This window comes from Ascaphus truei, chromosome 6 (assembly GCF_040206685.1).
Source record: "Ascaphus truei isolate aAscTru1 chromosome 6, aAscTru1.hap1, whole genome shotgun sequence".
Taxonomy (NCBI): Eukaryota; Metazoa; Chordata; class Amphibia; order Anura; family Ascaphidae; genus Ascaphus; species Ascaphus truei.
The window spans coordinates 104,974,612-104,989,549 of NC_134488.1; the positions used below are offsets into that span (position 1 = coordinate 104,974,612).

The window sequence follows — 14,938 nt, forward strand, 5'->3', positions numbered from 1 at the left end:
GTTAACCACTGTTTGTTTAATGCATTGGCAAACTTAGGCATGAAAGCATAACGGCAAATATCACATACTTAGGAACACAAACTGCTTCCAGGAGAGGCTAGTTGGGAATTTATGAAGAAAGCGTTGCTGCATCAAATTTAAAATTGCAATGAGCAGACCAGGTTGAGACTGTTTGTTGTATACGACTTGGTTAACCATGTCTAATATTCCCAGCAACATTTGATGTTAAAACCACTGGAGGATTTTTCAATGTGAAGCAAAGGCGGAAATAAAAACAAAGTTTTTTTTTTTTTAATTCGCCAGAACAAGTTGTATATGAGTCACTTACATGTAAATAAGGTTGTATATGAGTCACTTACATATAGATAAGGGAAACGTGAACAAAGAAACTTGAGCAATCACGGTTTCTGCATTGTACAATCAGCCTAACCCAGGGGCGGCCAACTCCAGTCCTCAAGGGCCATCAACAGGTCAGGTTTTAAGGATATCCCTGCTTCAGCACAGCTGGCTCAATCATTGGCTCAGTCAATAGCTGATTGAGACACCTGTGCTGAAGCAGGGATATCCTTAAACCTGATCTGTTGGTGGCCCTTAAGTACTGGAGTTGGCCACTCCTGGTCTAACCCATGTACTATAATACTGGCCGTGTAATGTTGAAGGGTTTAAATGCACACTATTGAGAGTGTAATTCCTCTTGCAGAGACTATCTGCGCTAAGTAAACTATTTAGCGTTGACTGCAGGGACCTTGAGCAGGTATGTGTATTAAAAGAAATGTCACATCATTTTGCATATATCCATTTTTTCCTGTCTCCTACACAATTCATCTGTCCTCACCTGTTTTCTTGTGCGCGTCTTTCCTGTGCGAAGTTTGATGTATCTGGCTATCAACTCGTTTCGGCCTGAGAAACATGAGGAAGGGATTGCAGAGCGATGGAAAGAGAGGGGTGGACATGGTAGAAAAACAAGACAGAGGGTTTGAGAAACCAAAATAAAGGATGTATAGAAGGGCCAAAATAAAATAAGAACACGAGAAAGGGAAGGAGAGAATATACATCGAATAAAAGGAGTGCAAAGGGAAGCAAGAAGAGCAAAGAGAAAGAATAGAATTAAAAAAAAGGCAGAAGAATATTAACAAAATAAGTCAATATAACACATTTACAGAAACAGCTTGTTCTGACATCAGAAAATTGCTCATTGAGATTGATAAAGATTACCGTTTCATTAAATGAAATTTGATTTCAAACATTTTCAGGCAAAAAAAATCAAGAACGGTAAGACTATTTGCAGACAGCAAAATCAGGTATTGTCAAACTACAGTGCAGCTCGGCTTATCAGTAAAGAAAGGGGAAAAAATAGTCAGCCTGTTAATTTCTTAGGCTGTGCTTATTGTTCCTGGCGACGGGGACGGCGGTATGACGTCGCTCCAAAACAAATCCATTGTATCCGTCGCATGCGCTTATAGTAAGCGCGGCGGCGACGGAGCGACCAAAAATTTGTAAGCCAGTGAAATTTGATTTTTTTATAGAGTCGTCACATGTGACTGTCTCTAAACCAATCAGAGCGCTGCTCTCCTCCTTGGTGACGTCACTGGCCTTTTCGCCAGCGATGTCGCTTCAAACTAAAGCTCAACTTTCGCCATTGGTGACGGCGACATCATCGGTCGCGTCGCCGGCACTATAAATGCAGCCTTACAACGAGCAGGTTAGCGGCCTGTATGCCTATAAGTGCTTATTTTATGATGGCATGCAAAATAAAACAACTTGTGAGTATTCCTGCGTCTCCAAGAAGTAGATTTTGGGGGGGATTGGTGCTTCTTTGATGCAGGTTATTGGCACTTTATGGAATTGCCGACATTAACTTTTAGGTTGGACAAAAACTAGTGCTATACAGAATGCTAAGAAGGAGTTAAATGGGAAACATCAGCCATTATCAATTTAAAAGGCAATTTGTGGACAAAGTGTGTGGGGGGGGGGGGGGGGGATGTCTTCAAATTGCAAGGGACTGTTTGGCTCCAAACAAACCTATCCCCCCCCCCCCCCCCCCGTTTGTTAAGTTAGCACAGGAGGCACTTACTGGCTTTTAGATACATTCAATCGTGGGGTCAGTGAGGGTGTGTTTTCAAAACACCTTCCCCTCCCAAGCCTTCAGGGGGTTAATGCCCCATGCTCTGCAACATTGTCTTTTGTTAGGTGGCAGAGAGGAGACGGCCTGTCCATAGCTACAGGCAACACATGGGTGGGGACTTGTGCACCTGGGCTGCCTTATTGCAATCCCAGTCATGCGACACCTGGGCAGCATTTATGGGTAGACAAAGGAAGAATTAGACAGCTAACTTGAAGGTTCAGTGTAGGGTTAAATGGCAGTGATATGTTTAAACTTGATTGTTAATAGTTTATTTTTTTGTAAGTATTTTAAAAGCAGTAATCTCCCCCCCCCCCCTCCTGCCCAAAACATTCTTAGTTTCCATTTTGTTCAAAAATGGCATTAGTGGTCATCCAATAGGATGCTGCAATGTCATCCATTGTTCTGCATTTTATTGCCCAATTTGTTTTCCCAGCAGCTAAAACTAGAAGTATCCAGGGAATCATGGGTTGCCGGATCTCCCCCCCAGGGAATCATGGGTTGGCGGATCTCCCCCCCAGGGAATCATGGGTTGCCGGATCTCCCCCCCAGGGAATCATGGGCTGGCGGATCTCCCCCCCAGGGAATTATGGGTTGGCGGATCTCCCCCCCAGGGAATCATGGGTTGGCGGATCTCCCCCCTCCCCCCATCCATTTCCAATCCTGTTATTAAAAATAAAAATAAAAAAAAACGGAGTAGCCAAGACTGCGGATTTCATATTATTTTTTGAAACTTCAGCTCTTATCTCTGCTTTAGCTTTCAATTATCCTTATCCTTTTCCCAGCTGGTCTTCAGAGGAAGAGGGCGTTCAAAAACCTGAGTACCATATCACTTCCTTATCAACAAACAAGACTGATATTCATCGCCATTTCAGGGTCCCAGTTATAAATGAAAACCAAAGAACATTTTCAAGCTTCCAGATTTATTTCAAAATACCAGTGTCCGTCATATTGTTTTAACCGATTTAATTCAGTCATATCTTGAAATGATTACCCATTTGGGTACTTGTACTGCTCTATACCGCTGCTTGTTGTTGTTGACAAACCTAACTTTTAGCTTTCTTGAGGATAAAACTACCGGTTGTAACTTGGTGAACATACTTTTTTTGCATAGCAAAGACATACCATAAATGAATTAAAAACTGATTATTCAAAAGAACGGTACTATAATTTCATGGGGCAGTGTATATGTATATATATGTATATATATATATATATATATATATATATATTGTGACAAACGGCTTACTCCGGGGCTCCGTCGTTTGTCCGGGACTGTTTAGAACACGGTCTTTTAGGGTAGGTTAAATGATGAGGCGTCACGTACTGTTCCTTTAAACAGGCTATGCCTGGTTTATTCAGTCCCAGGCACTGAGACTGCCACAGTGCATACAACAGAAAACAGATCAAAACAAAAGCTGCTCACCTGAGCGATAACTTAACTTAGATATCCCTGACTCAGGGTTGGAAGTGGCTTTTCCACTTCCAACATCAAAACACGGTACTTTTGCAGTCTTACACAAATGAACAGAAAGATTGAACCTGTTTGGGGAAGAGGCTTCTCCCCTCTGTAGTTCAGCAGCCTTCCAGCCTCCTGGCTCTTGTGGGGAGACCAGAGCAAACAGGAAATCAGTCTTTCATACCTGATTCCTAATTAGCATGACAGGTGACAGAAATCAGGCAGCAGACAAACTCTGGTCTGGATCTCTCATCCCTCAGTTCCAGCGCTTGCCAAACTGTGGGATGGAGTGTATGTATTATAAGGCTGCACTCCCAGGCCAAACAGGATAGAAACTGTCTAGTATCCTGGGAGCCCTATATACGGAATTTATTACCATCCCCTGGTTTCTGTCACATATCCTCCCCCCCAGCTCAGACCTCGAGGGATGAGCGACCATGGATATTAGGGAGTGCATCCTTGACAACCCGTCAGCATTGCCATGTTTGTGCCCTGACCTGTGTTCCACAGAAAATTTAAAGGGTTGTAGGCTTAGGAACCACCTGGTCACTCTAGCATTCTTTTCCCTGTTTTGACACATCCAGGTAAGGGGTGCATGATCTGTGACCAACCGGAATTTTCTCCCCAACAGGTAGTATTTGAGTGTCTCTACAGCCCACTTTATTGCGAGACACTCTTTCTCTACTATGGAGTAATTTTTCTCCTGGGGATTTAGTTTCCTACTTAAATAAAGGATGGGGTGCTCCTCACCTTGAGACTCCTGGGAGAGTACCGCCCCCAGCCCTACCTCAGATGCGTCGGTTTGGACTACGAACTCTTTGGAGAAGTCAGGTGTGACCAACACTGGTTGGGCACAGAGAGCTTCTTTCAGGCTTCTAAAGGCCTGTTCGGTTTCGGGGGACCACTTTACCATTAGCGGTCCTCTTGCTTTTGTGAGGTCAGTTAGTGGGGTTGCCTTAGTTGCAAAATTGGGAATAAACCTTCTATAGTACCCAATTAAGCCCCAAAAGGTCCTTACTTGTTTTTTTGTAACTGGCCTTGGCCAATTTTGTATCGCCTCCACTTTGAGTGTTTGGGGTTTGAGTAAACCTCTGCCAATAGAATATCCCAGATACTTGGCCTCCTCCAGACCAATAGTGCATTTAGCGGGGTTAGCAGTTAGTCCAGCAGACCGGACTGCGTCAAGCACAGCTTGGACCTTTGGAAGGTGGGATTGCCAATCTTCACTATGGATTACCACATCATCCAGGTAGGCGGCAGCATACCGAGCATGTGGTTTTAAAATTTTATCCATCATTCTTTGGAATGTGGCGGGAGCTCCATGTAAGCCAAAAGGCAACACCTTATACTGAAAGAGGCCGTCTGGGGTTGAGAAGGCTGTCTTTTCTTTTGCCCTTTCTGTGAGGGGAACCTGCCAGTACCCTTTTGTTAGGTCTAGGGTTGTGAGATATCGGGCTTTGCCCAGTCTCTCTACAAGTTCATCTACCCTGGGCATAGGATAAGTATCAAATTTTGACACCGCGTTTAGTTTCCGGTAGTCATTACAAAACCTTGTTGTACCATCTGGCTTTGGGACTAAGACTATAGGGCTGTTCCACCCACTTTGGGATTCCTCAATTACACCTAGTTTTAGCATTTTTTTAACCTCTAAACTTATAGCCTTTCTTTTGGCCTCTGGGATTCGGTACGGTTTAAGGTTAACTCGGACCCCCGGTTCAGAGACTAGGTCATGTTCAATTACGCTAGTTCTACCTGGCCGTATAGAGAAGATTTCTTTGTTTCTTTTCACTAAATTCTGAACCTCTCGTTTCTGATGAACAGACAGTGTTTCAGCTATGCTAACCTCTGGGTCAGTTTCTTGATTCTCTGACGGACCTGGGGGTACTAGGGTTAACAAGACCTCTCTATCTTTCCAGGGCTTGAGTAGGTTTATATGGTAAATTTGCTCAGGTTTCCTCCTACCTGGCTGTCTTACCTTATAATTTACTTCTCCCACTCTTTCCAAGACCTCATATGGCCCATGCCATTTAGCAAGGAATTTACTCTCCACGGTGGGAACCAGAACTAGTACCCTATCACCTGGAGAAAAAATTCTGACCCTAGCACCCTTATTATATGTATTCCTCTGTGCTTCTTGAGCTTTCTCCATGTGTTCCCTCACTATGGGTAGGACTGCAGCAATGCGGTCCTGCATCTGGGCAACATGCTCTATTACACTTCTGTAAGGGGTAACCTCGTGTTCCCAAGTCTCTTTGGCTATATCCAGTAAGCCCCTTGGGTGTCGGCCATACAATAGTTCAAACGGGGAGAAGCCTGTGGATGATTGGGGAACTTCCCTAATGGCAAATAACAGGTACGGTAACAAACAATCCCAGTTTTTCCCATCTTTATCAACCGCCCGCCGTAACATGCTCTTTAAGGTTTTATTGAACCTTTCCACTAAACCATCTGTTTGTGGATGATAGACTGAGGTTCTGAGATGCTTGATTTTTAGGAGTTTACATAGCTCTTTCGTTACTTGGGACATAAATGGTGTTCCCTGGTCAGATAGAATCTCTTTAGGAATCCCGACCCGGGAAAACAGAACTACTAACTCTTTTGCTATGTTTTTAGCTGAGGTGCTACGTAGGGGAACTGCCTCCGGATATCGGGTGGCATAATCTAATATTACCAATATATGCTGATGTCCCCTAGCAGACTTTATTAGGGGTCCTACTAGATCCATAGCAATCCGGTCAAATGGTACCTCTATTATGGGAAGGGGTACCAATGGGCTGCGGTACGCCTTGAACGGGGCGGTGATCTGACATTCTGGGCATGAGGAACAATAATTCGTAATTTCTGCCAGAACCCCAGGCCAATAGAAGCTTCGGAGAACCTTTTCTTTTGTCTTTTCCACCCCTAGGTGTCCCCCCAATGGATGACTATGTGCGAGGTGTAATACTACGTTACGGAATGTCCGTGGTACCAACAATTGTTTCGTTGTAACTGATTTCCTTTTATCAACCCGATATACTAGGTCGTTCTCTACCTCGAAGTAGGGGTAAGCAAGTGACCTATCTGGTTGGCCAGGAGTACTATTCTGGTCCCGTATATTTCCCCTTGCTACCGCTAATGTGGGGTCCTCCCACTGGGCCTTCTTAAAACTCCCAGGACTGACCTCTAGGTCAGCGAGGGTCTTATCCGGTTCTGGGGTGGTAAGTGTCTGCTCAACATCTTGATTTGGGGTATTCCCTACCAAAGTAGTGATGGGAAAGGGAATTTTACAGCACTCCTCCTTTTCCCCCTTCTTATTTGGGCCCTCGTCAACCTCCATTTCTGAAAAAGGGAAAGGATTTGTTTCTTCTAATACTTCGTTATGGTCCGCTATTGAACTCTGGGCGCTATTCTGAGCGGGGGACCACATTTTTAGAAAATGGGGAAAGTCGGTCCCTATTAACACATCATGTGCCAGTTTGGGTACAATACCCACCTTGAAATCTAAAGAACCAAACTCTGTTTCAAAAAAAACATCAACAGTGGAATATTCATGATTATCCCCATGTATACAACAAATTGCCACTCTTTGTGAACTGTTTCCCTGTTTCTTCTTAATGGGCAAGAGGTATTCGGACACTAGTGTGACCATGCTCCCAGAGTCAAGAAGTGCCCGAACCCTCTTACCATTAACCTTTACAAATGCCCACAGATGGTTATTCAAGGGGTCCTCTGGGCTAGGGCCCATACATTGGGACAACAGCGAATAAGGTTCCACGCTGTTGCATTGCATGGGCTCATAATTTAGTGGGCAGATTTTTGCTGTGTGGCCCCTCTCATGACAATTTACACATTTAGGTACATAGTCTGTGTCCCACTTAGAGCCTTTTCCCGGCTCCCCATGTTGGCTATTGCCCTTAGTGTGCGAACCACTGTTGCTGGTGCTGCGTGAAGGTGGTCGCCGCTCTTCAGCGCCCCTTAACCCCGGTACCCTTTTACCGTCTCTGGAAGAGTCCTGGAACCTCGGGTAGTGGGGTTGCTCCACGACTGTGGGTTGCGGGTGCTCTTCTGCTGCATTGTACCTTTCTACGAGGGCCACAAGCTCATCCGCATTGTGGGGGTCACTCCGACTGACCCAACGGCATAAGGCAGAGGGAAGTTTCCTCAAGAACTGGTCCATGACCAACCGTTCCACGATGTGGCTGGCTGAGTTGATCTCGGGTTGTAGCCACTTCCGGGCGAGGTGGATGAGGTCATACATCTGGCTTCGGGTGGCTTTATCCATCGTGAAGGACCATGCGTGAAACCTTTGGGCGCGAACAGCCGTGGTTACGCCGAGGCGGGCGAGGATCTCGAACTTCAATTTTGCATAGACGTTAGCTTCGGCTGGCTCTAGATCAAAGTAAGCCTTCTGGGGTTCGCCGCTTAGGAAGGGTGCGATTAGACCAGCCCACTCAGCTTCTGGCCATCCCTCTCTCTGTGCCGTGCGTTCAAACGTGAGAAGATAGGCTTCCACATCATCCGAGGGTCCCATCTTCTGAAGGTAGTGGCTTGCCCTGGTCATTTTCGGAACTGGGGCTGCCGCTGCCAGTGGAAGGTTACTGATAGTCCCCCTCAGGATCTCGAGTTCCTGCTGTAAGCCCTGAGCGAACCGCTGTTGCTCCTCTCTCAGCAAGCGGTTTGTCTCTTGCTGGTTTGCATTCGCGTTTTGCAGGGCTTCATTCGTCTGTTGCTGGTTTGCATTCGCCTGTTGCTGGTTGGCATTCGCCTGTTGCTGGTTGGCATTAATCTCTTGCTGGGCTATTAGCAGCTGTTGATGGGCTGCATTCGTCTGCTGCTGGTTTGCATTAGTTTCTTGCTGGGCTATTAACAGCTGTTGCTGGGTTTCATTCGCGTCTTTCTGGGCAGCGACATTGCGTACCAGCGCACCCACCACGTCTTCCATCTTGTTTGCAGAGGATGAAAAAAAATTTTTTTTTTTTTTTTTTTTTTTTTCAAAGTTCTTCAACCCGCAGACCCCCTAGTGCTCTGCCCGCATTCTCCACCATATGTGACAAACGGCTTACTCCGGGGCTCCGTCGTTTGTCCGGGACTGTTTAGAACACGGTCTTTTAGGGTAGGTTAAATGATGAGGCGTCACGTACTGTTCCTTTAAACAGGCTATGCCTGGTTTATTCAGTCCCAGGCACTGAGACTGCCACAGTGCATACAACAGAAAACAGATCAAAACAAAAGCTGCTCACCTGAGCGATAACTTAACTTAGATATCCCTGACTCAGGGTTGGAAGTGGCTTTTCCACTTCCAACATCAAAACACGGTACTTTTGCAGTCTTACACAAATGAACAGAAAGATTGAACCTGTTTGGGGAAGAGGCTTCTCCCCTCTGTAGTTCAGCAGCCTTCCAGCCTCCTGGCTCTTGTGGGGAGACCAGAGCAAACAGGAAATCAGTCTTTCATACCTGATTCCTAATTAGCATGACAGGTGACAGAAATCAGGCAGCAGACAAACTCTGGTCTGGATCTCTCATCCCTCAGTTCCAGCGCTTGCCAAACTGTGGGATGGAGTGTATGTATTATAAGGCTGCACTCCCAGGCCAAACAGGATAGAAACTGTCTAGTATCCTGGGAGCCCTATATACGGAATTTATTACCATCCCCTGGTTTCTGTCACAATATATATATATGTATATATATACATATATACAGTGTTCGACAAACCTATACATTTGCACGCCCCGGGCGAGTGGATTTAACATCGTGGCGAGCGCCTATTTGCCCAAGCAGCAAACGTTTGGTACTAGGTGGCGAGTAGATTTGTTTGTTCGGCGAGTTAGATTTTTTGGAGATTTGTCTACCACTGCATATATACATATATACATATATACATATATATATATATATATATATATATATACATATATATACATATATATACATATATATACATATATACATATATACATATATACATATATACATATATACATATATACATATATACATATATACATATATACATATATATATATATATATATATATATTATATATATATATATATATATATATATATATATATATATAATATATATATAGCACAGACAGGGGGGGAGGCTGCAGCCCAGGGTTGGAGTTTCTCCTTGCTCCGTCGCTGCATAATGTTAGCGTGCTGGTGAATCGTGTCCCGCAACTCTTCTTACACAGGGAACTAGTGATTAGAACAGGACAGGACAGTAGAGTATTTATCAGGAGCGGAGCGGGCAGTACTGTATTTATCAGCACAGGAGAATAGAGGGACACTACAGTATGTATCAGCACAGGAGAATAGAGGGACAGTACTGTATGTATCAGCACAGGAGAATAGAGGGACAGTACAGTATGTATCAGGAGCGGAGCGGGCAGTACTGTAGTTTATCAGCACAGGAGAATAGAGGGACAGTACTGTATGTATCAGCACAGTAGAATAGAGGGACAGTACAGTATGTATCAGCACAGGAGAATAGAGGGACAGTACAGTATGTATCAGCACAGGAGAATAGAGGGACAGTACTGTATGTATCAGCACAGGAGAATAGAGGGACAGTACAGTATGTATCAGGAGCGGGAGCGGGCAGTACTGTATTTAGTCAGCACAGGAGAATAGAGGGACAGTACTGTATGTATCAGCACAGGAGAATAGAGGGACAGTACAGTATGTATCAGCACAGGAGAATAGAGGGACAGTACTGTATGTATCAGCACAGGAGAATAGAGGGACAGTACAGTATGTATCAGCACAGGAGAATAGAGGACAGTACTGTATTTATCAGCACAGGAGAATAGAGGACAGTACTGTATTTATCAGTACAAGAGCGGAGCGGGACAGTACTGTATATATCAGTACAAGAGCGGAGCGGGAAAGTACTGTATATATCAGCACAGGAGCGGAGCGGGACAGTACTGTATATATCAGCACAGGAGCGGAGCGGGACAGTACTGTATATATTAGCACAGGAGCGGAGTGGGACAGTACTGTATATATCAGCACAGGAGCAGAGCGGGCAGTACTGTATATATCAGCACAAGAGCAGAGCGGGCAGTACTGTATATATCAGCACAAGAGAGGAGTTTATTTATTTTTTTTATAAAAATATTTTACCAGAAGTAATGCATTGAGAGTTACCGCTCGTTTTCAAGTATGTCCTGGGCACAGATTTAAGACAAATAATACATGTTTACAAATACAGTTACATAATGAGCAGGGTATACATTATATACAAGACATTGCATGCACAGTTAAAGATAATATATATTATGGGCGTATGAAACAGTTACAGACCAGATTAAAATGTGTGACAGCCTTAGAGGCTGCGTCCATAGAAGGACAGCAGCGCTGAGGCGTGCGACGCTCCGCGCTGAGCCCCTGCATCCTCAATGAGGATGCCTTGAGAGGGGGCTCACGCCAGCGTCCGCAGGCGTGCTCAGGCTTTAGAGTTTTCAGCTGAGCGCCAAGCTGTTTTTCAGCGCGCTGTCGGCTGAAAACATCCAATTAGCCTTAAGCAGCGTCAACGTCATGGCGCCGTGACGTCGGCGCCGTGACATTGACGTCAGTGCGTCGCGGGCGATTGGCCCAGCGACGTCACTGCCTCGCCTCCAACCACCTCCCCCCGGCTCCCTTCGCGCACGCTGGCTCGCCTGCAAGTCCGTGCAATCGCGCTGACTGAAGCAGGCGAGCCTCAGCGATTAGCGCACATCCGCTCTCCTCACCCACCTATTGCCCCTATTTAGATTTGAAAGAATTTAGACCTGTGGTGGATGTGAGAGTCTCTGGTAGGTGTTCCAGTTTTGGGGTGCACGGTAAGAGAAGGAGGACAGTACTGTATTTATCAGCACAGGAGAGGAGCGGGCAGTACCGTATTTATCAGCGCAGGAGAGGAGCAGGCAATACTGTATTTATTAGCGCAGGAGAGGAGGGGGACAGTACAGTATGTATCAGCACAGGAGAGGAGCGGGCAGTACAGTATGTATCAGCACAGGAGGGGAGCAGGCAGTACTGTATATATCAGCACAGGAGAGGAGCGGGCAGTACTGTATTTATCAGCACAGGAGAGGAGCGGGCAGTACTGTATATATCAGCACAGGAGAGGAGGGGGACAGTACAGTATGTATCAGCACAGGAGGGGAGCAGGCAGTACTGTATATATCAGCACAGGAGAGGAGCGGGCAGTACTGTATATATCAGCACAGGAGAGGAGCGGGCAGTACTGTATATATCAGCACAGGAGAGGAGCGGGCAGTACTGTATTTATCAGCACAGGAGAGGAGGGTACAGTACAGTATTTATCAGCGCAGGAGAGGAGCGGGCAGTACTGTATTTATCAGCACAGGAGAGGAGGCGGGACAGTACTGTATATATCAGCACAGGAGAGGAGCGGGACAGTACTGTAATATCAGCACAGGAGAGGAGCGGCAGTACTGTATTTATCAGCACAGGAGAGGAGCGGGCAGTTCTGTATTTATCAGCACAGGAGAGGAGCGGGCAGTACTGTATATATCAGCACAGGAGAGGAGCGGGGCAGTACTGTATTTATCAGCACAGGAGAGGAGCGGGACAGTACTGTATATATCAGCACAGGAGAGGAGCGGGTAGTACTGTATTTATCAGGAGAGGAGAGGAGCGGGCAGTACTGTATGTATCAGCACAGGAGAGGAGCGGGTAGTACTGTATTTATCAGGAGAGGAGCGGGGACAGTACTGTATTTATCAGCACAGGAGAGGAGCGGGCAGTACTGTATTTATCAGCACAGGAGAGGAGCGGGCAGTACTGTATATATCAGCACAGGAGAGGAGCGGGCAGTACTGTATTTATCAGCACAGGAGAGGAGCGGGCAGTACTGTATATATCAGCACAGGAGAGGAGGGGGACAGTACAGTATGTATCAGCACAGAGGGGAGCAGGCAGTACTGTATATATCAGCACAGGAGAGGAGCGGGCAGTACTGTATATATCAGCACAGGAGAGGAGCGGGCAGTACTGTATATATCAGCACAGGAGAGGAGCGGGCAGTACTGTATTTATCAGCACAGGAGAGGAGGGTACAGTACAGTATTTATCAGCGCAGGAGAGGAGCGGGCAGTACTGTATTTATCAGCACAGGAGAGGAGCGGGACAGTACTGTATATATCAGCACAGGAGAGGAGCGGGACAGTACTGTATATATCAGCACAGGAGAGGAGCGGGCAGTACTGTATTTATCAGCACAGGAGAGGAGCGGGCAGTTCTGTATTTATCAGCACAGGAGAGGAGCGGGCAGTACTGTATATATCAGCACAGGAGAGGAGCGGGCAGTACTGTATTTATCAGCACAGGAGAGGAGCGGGACAGTACTGTATATATCAGCACAGGAGAGGAGCGGGTAGTACTGTATTTATCAGGAGAGGAGCGGGCAGTACTGTATTTATCAGCACAGGAGAGGAGCGGGTAGTACTGTATTTATCAGGAGAGGAGCGGGCAGTACTGTATTTATCAGCACAGGAGAGGAGCGGGACAGTACTGTATATATCAGCACAGGAGAGGAGCGGGCAGTAGCTGTATTTATCAGCACAGGAGAGGAGCGGGACAGTACTGTATATATCAGCACAGGAGAGGAGCGGGGTAGTACTGTATTTATCAGGAGAGGAGCGGCAGTACTGTATTTATCAGCACAGGAGAGGAGCGGGCAGTACTGTATGTATCAGCACAGGAGAGGAGCGGGCAGTACTGTATTTATCAGCACAGGAGAGGAGCGGGCAGTACTGTATTTGTCAGCACAGGAGAGGAGCGGGCAGTACTGTATTTATCAGCGCAGGAGAGGAGCGGGCAGTACTGTATTTATCAGCGCAGGAGAGGAGCGGGACAGTACTGTATATATCAGCACAGGAGAGGAGCGGGTAGTACTGTATTTATCAGGAGAGGAGCGGCAGTACTGTATTTATCAGCACAGGAGAGGAGCGGCAGTACTGTATTTATCAGCACAGGAGAGGAGCGGCAGTACTGTATTTATCAGCACAGGAGAGGAGCGCCAGTACTGTATTTATCAGCACAGGAGAGGAGCGGGCAGTACTGTATGTATCAGCACAGGAGAGGAGCGGGTAGTACTGTATTTATCAGGAGAGGAGCGGGACAGTACTGTATTTATCAGCACAGGAGAGGAGCGGGCAGTACTGTATTTATCAGCACAGAAGAGGAGCGGGTAGTACTGTATTTATCAGGAGAGGAGCGGCAGTACTGTATTTATCAGCACAGGAGAGGAGCGGGCAGTACTGTATTTATCAGCACAGGAGAGGAGCGGGCAGTACTGTATGTATCAGCGCAGGAGAGGAGCGGGACAGTACTGTATTTATCAGCACAGGAGAGGAGCGGGGCAGTACTGTATATATCAGCACAGGAGAGGAGCGGGCAGTACTGGTATGTATCATCGGTCTGTCATTAAGAAGCTGAGGGAGTGGGGAGAAGCTACAATCCACACCAGCAACATCTTCACTCTCTGCACTGGACAGAGAGATATGGCGATCTGCTAGGGCGGCCAGAGTTGGGACTGCAGGGGACGTCCCTGACTGCCGCCTGTTGCAGACCAATACAATGGAGCATGGTAGCACTGCTTTTTAATGAAATATTCATCACAGCTTCTACTGATTTCACCCTTTTGCAGAAGGAAAGATCAGTCAGGGTATTTTTTTACTCGTTAAATCCTAAAACCAATGAGTTTTCGGTAAGCGGCCAATCAGGTATTACCCAGGCTAAAATAGAGCAAGTTCAGCTCCTCACAAAGTGGTTGTGTGAGAGATCAGCTCGGGAAACAGAGCATACCAAAAGTGCTGCTCAACTTCAAGCAGATTCGGTAGGAAAAGGTCTTCAATCTTGTATTGACTTGCATTAGGTGAAGGGATTACTTTGTTAGGGAGAAAATAGAGAGGGAAAAAAACCATAAAATACATTCTTCGGTGAATTATAAGGGAGTCTTCCTCAAAAGTAGGAAAAGCTGGCCAGAACGGACAATGTATCCTGTCCTGCTCCTTGGTCGAGCCGTTAGACAGAGCAGTGTTGTAACAGCTGTATATTGCCATCTGAATCAACTGTTTGGTCACCCAGTAGTACATCTGCTGGACTGCTTCATTCCCACACCCGGCCTCACGCTGCAAACAGAGCTGCAGGGCAAACACTTCCCCTTCAACGGAGCAAGTCACAGCATGTCAGTGACCAATATAGGAATAATAAGACTGCATAGAAGTGGGATGCAAAACTACAAATCGTGTGGCAACATTGCCATTCTGACAAACCAGCAGGATGTGATCATTTTACACCTTTTAACTCATTTGTTGCCAGAGGGGCGCTGCAAGACAAACAAGGGTTAAGCTTCTTA

At 46.3% G+C, this 14,938-nt stretch overlaps 1 protein-coding gene across 2 annotated transcripts in view; it reads right to left on the reverse strand.

Annotated features, from left to right (window-relative positions):
- The window catches only part of TEAD2 (TEA domain transcription factor 2), a 58,978-nt gene that overhangs the window by 26,393 nt on the left and 17,647 nt on the right, over positions 1-14,938 (reverse strand). For both annotated transcript variants that reach the window (XM_075605536.1, XM_075605535.1), the window contains exon 2: positions 836-900. In XM_075605536.1, coding sequence (XP_075461651.1) covers positions 836-900 — 65 coding nt within the window. The remainder of the gene's footprint in view (positions 1-835; positions 901-14,938) is intronic.